The sequence below is a fragment of the Clarias gariepinus genome, chromosome 4 (genome assembly GCF_024256425.1).
Source record: "Clarias gariepinus isolate MV-2021 ecotype Netherlands chromosome 4, CGAR_prim_01v2, whole genome shotgun sequence".
Taxonomy (NCBI): Eukaryota; Metazoa; Chordata; class Actinopteri; order Siluriformes; family Clariidae; genus Clarias; species Clarias gariepinus.
Window position 1 is genome coordinate 30485861 of NC_071103.1, and position 17195 is coordinate 30503055.

Genomic DNA, 17195 nt, shown 5'->3' on the forward strand with positions numbered 1-17195 from the left:
CATATTCTGGCAATAGTAAAATGTATACGTTATTAAATAATTAATGACTTTATTTCTATATAACCCAAATGATCAGTTTGATGTCTGACGCCTCCCCCTCCATATACAGTACCTCTGTACACACACGTGTATATATATATATATATATATATATATATATATATATATATATATTTTTTTTTTTTTTTTTATCGACATTGACCTATGACCTATAATATTATTATTAATAATAAAATTAATAATAATAATAATAATAATAATAATAATTTTAAAAAAAGAACCAACACATACATAATACGTATTCGTTGCATTATTAATGCTGAAGATTAGGGTTTTCTGTATGGTAAATAAAGCATTAAATAATGCCAGCTAAAGGACCCTTAGAAATTCTAATCTAAAAACTGTCTTCATGTTTCAGCAGTGTTTATACAATAATAGATAAAGTAAAACAAATCATGGGTTGTACTTTAGTTTTTTGGGAGGTGTCCATCATATCCCTGTGAGACTTTATCGCTTTTTTACATGATGTAATATTTGGGTATATAACAGTTGTATCTACAATAAAGGCTTCCTAAATGACTTAAAAGTAATAGCTACAAAACTTTATTATTCTTACTTTTCACTTTATCAAACACAGACGGCCTTTTTGTGGGTATGCTTTCATGCACTACAGGTCAACAATTCACTGCAACCCTTTAGCTGAGTGCTTCTCAAACCACTGCTCTAACCTTTCATCAGTGTCACTTCATGACCACAGGTCACTGTCGGTTGGACATGTTTGCTTATGGGACTGTTTCTCAACCCAGCAGTGATGCTGAGGTGGTTAAAAACACCAGCACCACTACAGCACCTGCTGCCCCTTACCAGCACCGAACACATTACCATGCTACTGTTATTTTAGTGGCACTGCTGAGTTGAAAATGCTCCACCATCCAAATGATGGACCTATGCTGGTCCTTTTCCACTAATGGATGGAGCAGAGATGGGCTGACAGACTGCATATAGCAACTACAGTCAGTGAGTGCTTTAATCTGGGGTTGCGGTAGATTCAGGGCCCGTCGTGGGAAAACTGGGCACGAGGGAGGAATACACCATGGATGAGATGCCAGCATATCTTGTGTGACTCTGCACACACACACATATTCACTAGGGAAGTAATGGTACGCGAAAGTCACAGTTCGGTACACATTTCAGTTTTGAAGTCTTTGGTACAGTCAAGTGAGAAAAAGAAATAAAGTAGATTTTTATTCTTATTAATTGAACTTGTGATCATATAAACTTGTGATCAGTATCAAACTGGCCATAATTTCCTGAACATAAGGAATGCACATGAAGCCACATACAGTATCTTAATTGATATGATGATATCTATGGCATGATCTGTGCAAACCATTGTTCTTTTGTATGAGTTATATTTAAAGGTGATTTAAAAAAGCATTATTTTTTTACTACTCAGTAAACTGTTCTGAAACTCTGGGTTTTCTTCCCACCTCTTGGTTCCTTCCCTGTCAAAACGACTTGGCTGCCCACAGCATCAGAAATAAAAGGTAAAACGTTTTAACTTGAAATGAGTTACCCCTTATATGCAAGTATTAGGTTTAAATTAAGCATCATAGAGAGACGCATTCATTTGTTAAATCCAGTGTTGGTGACCTTACATTTTAAAGTAACTAATTACATTACAAAATTACTGTTATTAAAAAGTAATCAGTTACATTACTTTCAGATAAAAGTAACTAGTTTGAGTACTTTTTCAGTGAGAAAATAAAAAACTCCTTTGTGATTCCTCATGCATGTTGTTTTAGTCAAGACCTTTATAATTATTTTACCATCATCACTCGTAAAGTTTGTCCACTAATACCCCTATCTCACTTACATGGTTTCGCGCGGTTTATCATGATTCACTGCGAGTTTTTTAGTCCTGTGAGTATGTTTGCATCTTTTAACATGTTTAATTTTTGGGCGGTCCTCGCGGAAGGTTGCGGACCTTGCAGAACTTCGCGGAATGTCAGTGGAACATCGGCGGCCTATTGCGGCAGCTCACGGTGCCCAACACTGCATCTCACCGTGAGTCAAACCGCATAGGTGGGATGGGGTATAATACCCCTATCTAACCCACACAGTTTCGCGCGGTGAGTACGGTTTATCATGATTTACCTCAAGTTTTGGCACTGTGATTAGGATTCTATCTTTCCGCATGTCGGTCCTCGTGGAAGCTCGCGGACCTTGCATAACTTTTCAGAATGGCAAAAAAGTAATCCAAGTACTCTACAAAGTACCGCGTCACACCCAACACTGGTTAAATCTAATACACTCACTATACTGTTTCCTGTCTCAGAAAGAAAAAATACGTCACTCAGTTGAAATAGCTCAGTAGAATTCACTAACAGATTCAGCTTCCAATTTCGTTTCTTTCAAAGGCACCAAAGTCGGAAATGACATAATTCCCACTGGCAAATTATAAACTCGAAAGGCGCACTGAATTAAATTTGAAATAAACTTGTTCAATCCTGTATAAAGTTCATATCTCTTAAATGATATTTGAAGTAACGAGCTGCCTGTTTGTCATGTGGGAGTCTTTCATCAGATAAGGAAGCCTGCGCTTTTTCTCTTCTTGCTTTCTTTATTGTAAAAACATTAATTTGATTTAATTCTGACTTAATGAAAAAACACCCAACACCAGTTAAATCTAGACTGAATGCTCTTTCTTGAAGATCCTGTACCGAACAGTACAAAATGAATACACAAACAGTAACACACTCAGGAGTCATTTTAGTGTAGCAAATTCACCCACTGACATGTTTTGGAAGGTTGGAGGAAACTAGAGATTTCCCAGAAGAAACCAGCAGGCAGCTTATTCATTCAGTCATCTTCTGAACTGCTCATCCTGTGTACAGGGTCTTGGGGGGCCTCGAGCCTATTCCCACCCTCCCACACACTCTACAGACAATTTGGGAATGCCAGTTAACCTAATCTGCATGTCTTTGGACTGTGGGAGGAAACCTGAGTACCTGGAGGAAACCCATCCAGCATGGGAAGGACATGCACTCAGACCCGAAGTGGGAATCGAACCCTCGGACCTTGTGCTAACCACTATGTCATGCTGGCATTCCAGAATAAAGTTGCAGGCAGTAATGGAATAGAGAATAATGGTAAATGGATTAATTCAAGGGGTCGGACTAGTGATCAGAAGGTGGTGGCATTAAATCAGAGCATGGCCAGGTTGTCACTGCTGAGCTAAGCCCTTAACTCAAAATTGCTCAGATATATAAAAGAAATAAAGTAAGACTCTCTGGATGAGGGGGTCTGTCAAATTCCGTAGATGTAAATAAGAGGCCAAATATAAAACCTATAATTGATAGTATATTACATAAGTAATGGTTATACAGTATAACAAAATTATAAAATTTTTTATAGCAGATATCCTGGCCACACCACATTTAGCATACTTGAACTGAACAGCTCGTACCTTCATCTGTGGTGAACTCGTCTAGTGATGACCAGGTCTTGTTATGGCAGAAGAAGGAGACATTGTTGTTTAAAGAGATGTCAGTGGTGTTGAAGCAGTTGGCCGTACTGCGGACACATTTCTGACGTAAGTTACCCATGAAGAGCTGAAGGCCGATGAGAGCAAACACACTCAGACAGAACACAGTCAGGATCATGACATCTGCTAGCTTCTTTACTGACTGAATCAGGGCACCCACAATGGTCTTCAAGCCTACATGAGGAATACACAGCAGTCTTAGGCAAAGTTAACAAACCAATCAATTTACAATGATTTTCAAGCAAGGATTTAGTGACAGCTACAGGAGTAAAATAAAATTTAAGGAAGTATGCTAATAGATAATAGTTCGTATATGCAAATATAATTCTGCCGGTATGCACACTACCACTCAAAAATTTTGGAATCTCCCGACACAGTTATTTAATATTCATTCATCTTATTTGTTATTTTGATTGTTAATATACTATATATAATATACTAATTACTATAGTGAATTTTTGATTAATTTTCTATATTTCTATATTTTCTGATTCTTTTTAAAACTATGAAATAACACATTTGCAATTATATAATTAAGTAACAACAACAACAGTCAGTTGTTATTTTAAGACATGAAGGTTAGCCTTTACGGAGTAATTCTTGCAAGAACAGTATTGTCAAGTGCATTTGCAATTCCCATCAAGCACCATGATGAATCTGGTTCTCATAAAGACCATCCCAGGAAAGCAAGACAGCACCTCAGATTATAGGCGTTATGAAGACTTTACAGAGCATAAGTAGCAATGAGATTATTGCATATTTTGGATGCCTTCAGCATTGTTTTACAATGTAAAAATCAGGACATTCAGTTTAAAAAAAAATAATTTTAAGTGCATTTATAAATTTATTTCTAATATTTAATTTATATTTGTCTCTCAAGTGACTAATGATTGCTTAAAAAATGCATTTTATTTTCAAACTTTTGAATGGTAGTGCATGTGTTTTTGTTACAGAACTAAATATACATTTCTGTACAGTCTAAGTAATGGCACTGTCATATTGCATATACACACACTCAGTATAAACTAAAATCAACTAAAATAAATGCAAACAACTTTTCTTCTAACATGCCCATTACTTTTTAAACATAATTTTATGGTATGGCAAAACAATACTGAGTGTTAACAATAAAAAAGTTTTACTATCTATCACAAATCAACATAAACACACCACAAACAATGACAAAAGCAAACACTTATCTTTGTCTGTGTTTTACTGAAAACTCCACAGACTTAACAATTGACCACAGACGCCATAGAGAACAGTTTAAGTAATTTACCTAGTTGAATTTATGATGCATAAATCAATTAGCCAAATAAATGAATTATATATATATATATATATATATATATATATATATATATATATATATATATATATATATATATATAATGTAAAACAGACTGTTTACTGTTGAGCCACTTAATCTTAAATTGAAGAAGTGTTTAAACCTTTCATTTTGTCGTTGTGCGTCTGATGTCAATGCTCAAGGCTTATCATGCAAGTCACTCTAAAGCTATCCATGCCTGTGTTAGGTGTTAAGCACTAAGGTCCAATGAGACTTTTGGTGTTAGACAACCGAGCCTACAGGCTGGAGGCCAAGCTGTAATCTGAGCCATCAGCCTTAATTTAATTTCACCTGACTGTATTTGCTGTGTTGTAACACATGTTGGCCCTTGAATGTCTTTTGTTTGACACTTAAACATGTAATATCATATGACATCCGAAAAAGGCATTTAAAATAAAAGTGTTCTTACTGAATCTCCATATCGAGTAAAAATATTTTTGTTGTAATAAACATTGTAATGTACTGAGAAATTATTCAAAGGCACCTCTCATGCTACCAAATCAAAAGTCTCATTGCCTACACACAATGTTTCCTGTTTTCCAAATGAGTCTCCAGGTTTGGCAGACAAGGGAACTTGTGGTAGGCGTTTAACCCTTGGGCAACACGTTTCGACCTTAGTAGTTAACGCCCTTCTCACCTGGTATGACCGAGATAGTTTTCAGTGCTCGTAGGACCCTGAACGTCCGTAACGCTGAGACATTGCCCAGGTCCACAAACTCAGTAACATATCTGCAATAAGCCAAAAACCGAAGCGCACACAATGACAACACCACCAACAATAGGCAAACAGGACAGAAGAGGGGGGTAGGGTGGGGGGGGGGGGGGGGGTTATGGGTTGATCTTGGGATGTGGGCAGGAAATGCTCGAAGGAGACAATGTTGAGGGAAGGTGGGTTGAGGCAGCTGGACTTCAAAGGAGATTTGCACTGGACTGGACAACGAGCAACACTGCGGCCTAATTCCTAGAATGCAGCAACACGTACCCCTTACCTGGAATTACTGATATAGTTTTCAAAGCTCGGAGGACTCTGAACGTTCGAAGTGCTTGCAGATTGCCTACTTTAATAAACTCAGTTAGCAACCTGCAGAATCAAATTACAATTATTTCAAAAAGAAATGAAAAGGAGAATGGAGATAAATAAAGCACCTGAGGGACAGGAGGAGAACATTAAATATAAAAAGGTAAAGAAGATATAAAGCAGTTTATTGTACTCTATTTATCTTTGCTTTAAAACTGCTAAACGTCACTGGTTATATCACACCACTGGTTATATTGCATGTGTAGTCAGCAAATGAGACACTGACAAGGTCAAGTGGTGTTAGAATATGATTGTGTCTGGACGTATAACTCTGATGTGTGGCAGTCAAACATGAAAGGGCGGCAATTCAGTTTCCATAGGAACGTCGGATTGCAAGGAGAAGCATCTCCGGCTTGTAACCTCTTGTATCTTTTAAACAAAGCTGGAGTGGTGGAAAAGCATTGCTCAGGTCATTTAAATGATGCACTTTCAAGTGCCTGGACCAGTCCTGGAATCTCCCAAAGCTTTATAACCAGCTTTCGATGCTTTGTTGTTGAGGAAGAGGTGAAAAAACTTCCATCACAAAAAATGGTTTAAGTATACAGTGAATGTGTGAGAACCTTCTCACAAGACTTATTGTAGTTTTCTCGTACTATAATGCAGAGTGTGTACTTTTAAATACGGGACATTTATGGGAATCCTTGAGCATCCTTGAGATGTTCATTCCTCATTTGTTTCCCTGTATTTTTAAATGAATTTCAAGATAAAGTACCTTGCAAATTTTTTTCTTGTTTATTAAACACTAAATCTTTTGCATGTCCTTGTTGACACTCAATTAAATGATAAAAATATCGTAAAAAAATAGAAAAAAAAGACGCCTCCCCATTTTTCAGTGACAACCCGTACAGTACATGCGATATAAGGAAAAGTAAACGTATGACAGTAGACATTAATTACAACAAACAGAATAATAAGTTGATATCTGCATGGTTGCCAGCACCGCATCCATAGCTCACAAACAGTTGGCGAGATTAGGGCAAAGCTGGGTCTAACCCTGTTCCTATGGCAACGCCTCCTGGGGGCTCAGGGTCATGCACAGGGTAAATGATAATAAATTTAAAGCTACAGTGTATATGATGCTAGTGTTTTTGCTATAATAAAGATACTGTAGAAGATACTATATCATATGATGCGAATCATAAGGGATATGCTGTAATATTGGGGGTGGCAGAGGGGAATTGGTGTTCCTGAAACATAATCACTGACAAACTTCCTGAACAAATGAAGCCTGACTACACAGTGACTGAGAGGCAGTCAAAACAGAGACTGGAAGAATCTCCTATAGATTTAACACTATAAGACTGTATTACTAGTACGGATGATGTTTACATATTTTTTTTCTATTGAATTAACAGTAGCTGGTGGTGAATACCCAAAGGCTTATAAACATATTATTACATTTTAATAACTTTATTATTTTTGAAGACACTGAGTGATTCAAGCCTTCTGGTCATCTGATCTCTGTCTTTTAATCCTTGTATATCGGATTTAACTAGCGTGCTAACATTATCTGGCTTGTGTCAAACTTTTTGGACAAGTTGGAGAACAAAATACACAGGGAACACAGTGCCTCAGAGACAGGTCCTACATTCAGTCAGATTCATATCTAGTGCACACCGTGTCCTGATGGATTACAGCGGAGCAACCAGAACGTAGATTTTAGCGATCTGGTTACCATCTTAACATGAGGTGACTAGTTCATTCTTTGAGTATGATCTTACATTATTAGCAGACTGTGGTACGTCGGTGATGCACAGGCACTGCTGCTGATCAAATGATTTTATCATCACATCATTGAAAAAAAAAAAAAAAAAGCCTGAGCTGGGCTGCGACACAAAGTGCTGAACAGTATGCCACGCCATTATTTTTATTTATTTTATTTCATTCCTGGGTTCTTTCATTTCTTGTGGTCACTGCATTCTGACACTGAGGATACCCTGCATCCCAGTGGCTGGGTATTATATAAGGGCATAGGGTCAAGGTCCCAGCAGTGGCCACCTGGGCTCAACCCCCCTACCCTCTGATCAGCAATCTACAGCCTCTCCCACCACTGAGCCACCACTCCCCCTCACTACTCCATTACCATCATTAATGTACTATTTACTGTCATTGCTATTAAATATTACGAAACACTATTTAACAATATCTTTTTTATCAATTTTATCAATTCCAGGGAGGGTGCCATTCCCAATTCCCAAATCTTACATACTGTATCTTTAAGATGGAAGATGTGAACATATGTGACTATTTTCATCACAGACTGATTATACAACAAACAAAGAGGATAGCTTTATTAATAGAATAGAAAATGCTTATTACTTTAATAGTAACCCATGATTTGTATTCATTTAACATAGTTTGATATTAATTCTAAAATGAAGTTGGGGAAGTAGGGTAAATGGGATCAAAAAGGTAACGGGAGATCATTAAAGGCCAGGGGATGATGTACTGTACTTACGCCATGACAATCACGCTGAAATCCAGCCAGTTCCACGGATCCCGCAGGAAGGTGAATGGTCCGATGCAGAACCCTCGCGCCAAAATTTTTATCAACGATTCAAACGTGTAGATTCCCGTGAAGGTGTACCTAGGCGAGAAGCAAAGGATGGGGAAGAAAAAGGGGTGGAGAAACGGGCAGATGATTGAGATTTACTGGTGATGATTTAGTAGTTTAAGTCTCCCCTCTTTTTTAAAGCATGGTCTGATCCACAGTGCACAGAGTTTAACAAACATGGAGCAATGGGGAATATGTGTGTGTGAGTATGTGTGTGTGTGTGTGAGAGAGAGAGAGAGAGAGAGAGAGAGAGAGAGAGAGAGACTTATGAGAACCAACAATACGTGGAAAGCAAAGTTACAGTACACTAGCAGCCCCTGAGGTATGAGTGACAAGTTCCTTTGACAGCTGATGATTGATGAGATTGCAATCATTAAGAATGGGCATAAAATCCAGCAAAAAATAAAAAAATAAATACAAAATCTGATGGAGTGGATAGTGATTGAGATGAAGGATGCTGCATTCTGATGTGCATGCTCATATTTCTGTTTCTTCCTCTCTTCCTTGCTCTTACTTTCACAAAAATTAAAATAAAACCCAGATTTTAAATTAAAGTTTTTTTGTTTTTTTTCATAATATCAGTCCTAAAAGAAAGCTTGATTATAAGCTTTCTTTTTTAAATCCTTGTTTGGTTTATAATTACATGTTGGCTAAAAAAAAAAAAATTCTCCAAACCTCTTTTCAGATTTTCCATCGTATGCGCACACGCGTGCATGTAGTGCTAGACACATCAACTTACAAGATGCTGAGAGGTACAACATTTTTACTGGGTCAGAACAGGTCTAGTCATCATCTGAGTTTCCCTGCATGCCAATCAACACCTATTCAAAAAGAAAAAGCCCAAATGCTTTGTGACAGTGCGCCGAGTCCAAAAGAGACAAGTGCAGGGGGCTTCGTTATAGGTGAACTTGCGTGAACTGACACGAGCCACACTGCTCCTGAGCAGGAACTTTCACCGCAGAGCAAGTCTCAGAATACGGCAAACTACATCAGGTCAATTAAACATGGGATAAATCCGTTCCATCCGTTCCATCCGTTCTGATGCATGGTGAGCATGCACAAACTGCGGCTGGGCTCTTACTGATGCTGGAAATGATCAACAGACACAGTGCGAGACAAACAGGCGGATCCACAAACACGCTGAAAGAGCAATGATCTGTGTGGACGGACCGTGGCAGCGACACACACAAGTGCACGGGGAGACAGATGGACAGGCGAGGTGACTGTCACACACAGAGGCAGGGAGAGACAGATAGACAGAAAACACACCACAGAGAAGACAGAACCCACAAGATAGATAGATAGATAGATAGATAGATAGATAGATAGATAGATAGATAGATAGATAGATAGATAGATAGATAGAAAGGATTTAACCCATGTTATTTAAAAAAATACATATCTACAGTATATATATTGTGTTGGCCAAATTAATCTAAAACTATTATCCATATGTACTGTATATGATATTCTAGTTTTTTTTTTGGTTTTGACCTTGTTTTTCCTTTCAAAGTGTTACTCCCTTTAATGAAAATTTTGGAAGGCAGAATGGTATAAGAGTATATGACAACCATACCATGATTTCATTCCAATGTAGCATAGCAGAGGTGCAATTAGCAAAGTCATGGGCTCGACACAGTCGCATCGTTAACTTACTTGCTAATTGAGGTTGGCAAGGCAACAAACACCTGGCAAAGCTTTACATCAGGACAAACAGGGTACAGTTCAGAGGTCAATACAGTTAAAGAGGGTCATGAGATCAGAGAACAGAAAGAGGTACAGAGGAACTAACAGAGAGTCTTTTAGTCCGGACAGGCTGCGATGCCTATAGAGAGAGAGAGAGAGAGACAGACAGAGAGAGAGAGAGAGAAAGAGGATAAAAGTGGGTACTTACTCGACATACTTGGCCCACTGCACTGGTTCCGACATGGCCATGAAGCAACAGTTTGTCAAAATAGTGCACATAATGAACAGACTGAATAATGTAAGAGTGTTAAGGAAAATCTGTATTTGCGAAAAACACACACATAATTAATTGGACAGTGACTTTTTTTTTCTCGCCTCTATGACATTAAAATTGTAATGCAATTTGATTAAGACATTAAAGGCCAATTTTAATTAAAGGCTATTTACAACAACACCAGAGGAACATTCTTATTAATGCATAGTCCCTAACTTCTGAGCCTAACTCGGCTCGTCAGTTGTTCCAAACTAAGTTCAAGCCCGATCGCTTCGGAGCCGATAATAGATGTGACATTTGCATTTATTATGCTTAAATTACAAGCATTAAAGAATTGCCAGTAATGCAGACCATGATGAGATGGAAATATTAGAATAGCAGATCAGACACAAAGCATCTCACAACATGACATCTCATGAGAAGAAGAAAAAAATCAGTTGTTTGGTACATTGTTCAAAAGCAGAAATGCACAGATAATGTTCTTTAAGGATGACAATAAAGTGGACAATAAAGTGAGGATAAACGTCAGCATCATCATCATCATCAGTAACCATTTAACCCGGGTCAGGGTCACAGTGGATCGATGATGATGATTTATTCATTCTTCTTTTACACGTCTTATCCTGTGCAGTTGCCTTTAGTGTGGGTGTTTACACTCTGGACAGGGTGCCAAAGTGGACCCTGTGTGCTGAGGTGCGAGGCCACAGGGCTAACCACTACGACACCATGATTATGATTATTATTAGTAGTAGTATTAGTAATGTGGTGCTGGGGTAAAAAGCCAAAATACAAACAGTTGTGCCACTCTTCCATTATTTAACCACAGCATATCAGATATAAATATTACATTTTCAAAATGTTTCAAATTTCTCTAAAATACTACATTTCTGTATATATGGTATTTTTTTTTAATACAGTACTAATAAGTGAAAAGTAATGTCAGATTCCTATGTGTGACCCGTTCTTGCGGTAGAGTTTTCATAGCGGGGTTTGATTACAGGTTTATGGAACTTGTAATATAGGGGTCTAAAAAACCAGACTTGTTCGCAGCAACCAGTTGACAGTAATTGACATCTGCTCATTCTGCTAAATGATGCTGAAAATTATAACTTAGTCAGTGAGGCGTGGGCCTATCCTGCTTCTGTAAATACAGTCTCAGTATGTGGCCCTCCTACTTTGTCTTATTTTCATCATTTTCTTCAGAACAGGCAATTTGAAACCTCTGCATAGCCACGTAATCCGGGCCTTATTATGTTCCCACTTCACTCCATCAGTGACATCGGGGAATTCGAAAGATGTTTTCCTCCAACCTCTCCCCCAGAATACCTGTTTAACTACACTTTAAAATCCATCATTGTGAAGATGCTTACAGTAACATCCGGATTTATTTCTGCTGCTAGACTCGAGAAGAAATCATTCATATTGCAGAATAATTAGTAATGACAAGGGATGTTGGTGTTGGTTTAAAGGGGGACAAAAAAAAAAAGGAAACGATATGATCTCCATAATGACTCTTCCTGCACTCTAATATATAATAATTATTTCTCCAACGCACAAAAATACTGAGCATTAATTCCGATTTGCACCGCGGGAGTTTGTTATCATGTAGTCACCTACATGGGAAAAATCTCACGTGTAATCATTTCTCTGTGACTGATGAAGAAATATCCCTGATTAGGAAAGTTGCGGTGTCAGTGCTATCAGCCCTAAATTACCAGGGGCCTGTGGGGGATCTCCTATTACCTCAGCGTTTACCCTGCGCATCGTAACCACACGCACAGAGACCAAAGGCATGCCACACATCTGCTACGGGGAAAAAGTCCGTCTCAGCTCCACGGCCAAACGAGGCCGGCAAAATGCTGTTAAGACCTTATTTTGAAGACTCAGCTTAATCAATTATGTCTAAATCCGCTTCATGGGAAAATCTTACAGCGCTGCAATCTGAGTCCCCTGATTCTCCAGAATGGCCTGTCAAGTCTTGGACGTGCTGGAGAGCATGTGTTGTCGGCAGCTTGTCTTAAGGTTATTTCACCCCTCCGATAGGCTGCTTATGTTGCCTGGCGCCGACACACTGATTTGTGAATCGCATTTCTCGCATTTTTCTAATGAGTGCAATCACTTCAGCGCGGAGCGGCGGGGCTGCGTTCTGCCTTCTCTGTTAGGCTGCAAGTTATGACTGTGCTCTTGTGGCACTGGCTAATCAAACATGTTTCCAGGCACCCACTCCTGCGGGTAATCTGCTATTAGCGCTGGCGTGTGGCGTCTGTGCCGTCGCCTGGAAGTGAGTACTTTTCACCACTCAGCCAGCACAGGCGCACACACACACACAAAACCATGCCCTTGTCTTTTATGTTATACCTCTGAAATCTGAGATAGAGTTAAAATCTGGTGCTGGCATAACACTCGGCATCACTGTGGTGGGTGTGGATCATACAGCTGGCCCTGCTACCCTAGAAGGAGAATCTCTTCGCAAAGGGGGGCTGGGTGGAGCCTCACAGTACGTCCTAAGTAACTCTTTTCACCTGCTTATCACCCTGACAAGAGCAAAGTATCCACGAGCCTAATATTTCTCGACACCCTGAAACATGGCTAACTGCTTGGCCTGTTATTTTTAGCAGCTGCTGGCAAAGGAAGGGTGTTGGGCATTGAGGTCTTTGGAGGTTTGATCACTCCATAGCTGGGAATCAAGCCATCCAAACTTGGCATTGTTCACACAAAGGAGTGCCCATACATAGCATACAGGACCTTGAATGTTAGAGTCTGAGTAGATTGGTAAGAATGCACAAGTGAGCTCATGCCTAGACATTTTGACTTCCTGAACGAGATGACTGATAGCTGAATGCTGATCATACCCATGCTAACTTTGTACACGTGGACATTTTTTCCCTATATTTTGACTTTGCATTTAAAATCAATTGGAGGACCTGCACAGAAGAAAATACCCTCTTTTTTTTTTTTTATTAAAAGAAGCATTATCTATTTAGTCCCGTCCTTCAGAAGAGAGTAAGGACTTTGCTGGCAATATGTGAAGTTTTTTTTTTTTCCCCACTATTAAAACCACTTCTAAGAAAGAGAGAAAAGAAAACATAAAAGACGAGAAAAAGAATAAGAAAAAAAAGACATTCAGGGAAAAAAAAAAAACGAAATTAATGGAAAAAAATATCTACATGTCCATCAACAAATCAATCACAATTTAGCAACAAGACAGGAAAGAATAAATGGGAATAAAAAAGAATATACATGGTTACGTGGAAGGAAAAAAACAAAACAAGAGGAAAATACCGAGAGAAGGGAACAATACAACCGTGAGGAGAACTCGAAAGAGTGAAAGGTACTGGACAGATTTGGTGTTATGACAATCAGTACAATTTAAAAACTTCAGCACATACAATGGAGCCTTTGGATGGACAGCAAAAAGGATATGAATGTACTAAAATCCTTATCGATGCTCTTCTAACAGGATGAAAAGGGCTAAAAATATAGAGTGCAGATGTGGCACTAAATCGGAAGATGGCCTTCCCTTTGTTTAGTACTATAAAAGTCTGGAGAAAAGAGAGAAAAGAGAGAGATAATCAATAGGTTAGAATAAAACTGACAATAAATATGATATTTCAAAGACGTTAACGTTCAACCTTGGCAGAGGTTTCAAATGCAGCATGTTAAACAGGACAAATAGTCTATTGTAAAATAAATGTATTGTGTAGTTACGACTCATTTGTACTCAGGGATGGAATATTAACCACGAAGGCTAAATAAACAACCTTTTATGCATTAATTACTGTATAGCTATAACAGTATTATAATGTTTCTATTATGTAACATATAGGATTGAACTTTATATAGAACAAGGTCTCATTATACTCTACTGTAGGCATGGAACTTTTACACATACACCGATACAGTATGTCATTTATGATCATCTTATGACTCTTCTGAATGATCACGGTACCCAGTTCTCTTACTAAACCTACCATTCTGTAACTGGTACTTTAATTCTGCAGTGTTTCCTTTAAATTTCTTCTCTAAATGCATTGAAAGAATCTGTGCTTAAGTAAATAATCTGCCTTGTTCATGTTTATTGCATGTTGTATTTTATTTCAAGTGTGGCTCTTCAATCACTGCTGATGACATGCTATGGAAGTGTGAGTGCAGCAGGTTTAAATAAATAAGCAGTAATGGACACCAAATTAAGCAGGCGTTTCATGACACTCAGTAGATAGGCTGCAATAATCTCATCCTCGCCGCCTGAACTGGAAAGAAATGAGCCACGGCCTCTAATTCCTCTAATATTCCTCTGATATGGCTTTACTTCTGACCATTAATGTTGGTGTCGTTCTTGTTCCCATAAAATCGTCACTTATCTGCAAAGACAATGCTGATATCAAAAACAGAGTGTTATGTTTAGAGATATTTTCAATTTTAAAAGAGAAAGAGACTGCTTAGGCCCTTTATAGAACACCCCAAAGCACTAAACTGATAAGGGACTTGCTTATGTTTCCTTCACATGATAAACACACACACACACACACACACACACACACACACACACACACACACACACACAAACACGCTACATTCCTGCTTACACATCAGGGTCATGATGTAGCACATTAGCCGCTATGTTGCGCATTTGTACACTGCTCATATGGTGCACTTTACTTGTTCGTATTTTACACATAAAACTTTGGAACATGGACAATAACACTGCTGACGACACACACATCCACATCATTTCAGCTCATGCTTCATGTTTCACTCATTCTGATGCTGTCCTACCCACACAGTATCTTTACACTTCTATATTTTTAAACCTCTCAGTTTACAATTACACCTTGTACATTCTGTATAATTTATAGATTTTTATATATAGTATGTCTATTTATTAATTCAGTTTATAATTCAGTTTATAGTTCATTTGTATATTCCATCCCAGTTCTTAACATTTTTTAATTGATATTTTATTTACTTTTTTTTTTTTTTTTTTTTTTTTAGAAAATCCTTTAGTTTAATTGTATCCTTATTGTAATGAAATCTTTCTATTCTATTCTTCTTTACGTTTTAGATCCGGACAGTCGTGTAAGCGTTTCCCTGCATATCATACTCTGTATGGCTGTGTACATGACAAATAAAATAAAAACTTTGGATTTAAACCAGCTGACCCTGTTTATGCATAGTAGTACTAATGTAGTTACAACAGTTCTTTTAAATTAAGTTAAATGACAGACTTATAACAGCTTTGTTGTACCTGTCAGAACAAAGCCGACATATTATAACCAAAAACTGATCATCGTACAGTCAAAAATACAGTATATCCGACATCCCGCTACCTTTTCTTTTTGTTTTATTATTGAGCTTCTCAGTGCTGAGCTAATTTATTTAAAAAAAAAAAAAAAAACTATAAAAGTGCCTTCAATAGCAAACTCATAACTCTTCCCCCCATACAAACAACCCTCCTTCTTTGAACCAGTAAATTTTAAGAAGACAAAGCACAAAGAGCAGCTAACAAATGAATCAGAGCAGGGTTGAATGGGGAGGATGTGTGCTATCGGGGGACACTGTCACCATGGGTGACAGGAGCAGGGAGACTCTCTATCCTCACGCTGCGCAAACAGTCCTGCTTGGTTGCCCAGGATTCATGGCTTCCTCACCGCTCTAAATTTATACCGTCTCACCCCCGCATAAATAATGTGAGTAGTCAACGCATGAAGAATAATTGCCACCATCAGGGTCAGCAAATTTTCCCTCTATAACTGTGGCACGACGTGTCAACAGATCTCTCTCTCTCTTTCTCTCTCTCTCTCTCTCTTCTTTTTAGGACGTGAACAATATATGGGGTTAGAAACATGCTCGCCACCTTTCGGAGAATTCTGGCCCCCTGCCCTTCTGTAACCTTTTTAAATGCAGTGATTTGTAGATCACATTGCATATCTTTATGTAACATTTGGGTCATCCTTGCCGCTATTTGTTTCTACCTCCCTCAGATATCCTGTGGGAGACCGTCTGCAGCGCAAGCAGAGTGCAAGCATATGAAATTTGGGGAATAACAAAAGAGAGGACAAAAAAAGGGGGAATAGCACAGAGCAGACAGAAAAGAGATAAAGTGGAAAAAGTAAAACTGCCCTTAGTTAGTGAGTTCATGTGTGTGTGTGTGTTATATGAGTTTCTCTTTCATGTCTCCAAACCAGAAGTTACCGTAGCTTTAACCAAAACCATAATGCCTGCAACAACAGCAGCATTTGCTGAAGACTTGTCCTTCTGCTAAATAAAACAAAGGGCAGAATAAAGAAAAAAAAAACATGCTACCCTTCATCTCCTTCGGCTAAACTTTCTCCTTGGCTCCCAGTCTCAGATAACTGACTTAATCCCCCCCGTACAGTGGCCTTGTCTGTGTCAACAAGAACACGTATTAAGCTGACAATTGTGGCTTGCGCCGGACCATGGATTTCACGAGTGCAGGGCATGGGAGACATAGCTTGCTGATAAAACGGTGAAGAGGTCTATTAAAAGCAAAGTCACTGATGCACATTCGTCTTCTTCCACAATAGCACAAAGTATTGCATGCATTGTCGAAAAATAAAATCAAAATATTTTCATGCTACGATAAAGTTAGGGGTCAGGATGACCGGAAAAAAAAAGACAGGAAATTCTAATTTTGGTATAATGCTTGCACTTTTTAAGCTTTTTTATGAGGACCTGAGTGTTCTTTTA

General features: G+C 38.4%; 1 protein-coding gene across 1 annotated transcript in view; it reads right to left on the reverse strand.

Annotated features, from left to right (window-relative positions):
- The window catches only part of scn5lab (sodium channel, voltage gated, type V-like, alpha b), a 125218-nt gene that overhangs the window by 88052 nt on the left and 19971 nt on the right, over nucleotides 1-17195 (reverse strand). The window contains exons 3-7 of the mRNA XM_053493853.1: nucleotides 13911-14029; nucleotides 10422-10511; nucleotides 8432-8560; nucleotides 5533-5624; nucleotides 3470-3721 (exon numbers count right to left, since the gene is read on the reverse strand). Coding sequence (XP_053349828.1) covers nucleotides 3470-3721; nucleotides 5533-5624; nucleotides 8432-8560; nucleotides 10422-10511; nucleotides 13911-14029 — 682 coding nt within the window. The remainder of the gene's footprint in view (nucleotides 1-3469; nucleotides 3722-5532; nucleotides 5625-8431; nucleotides 8561-10421; nucleotides 10512-13910; nucleotides 14030-17195) is intronic.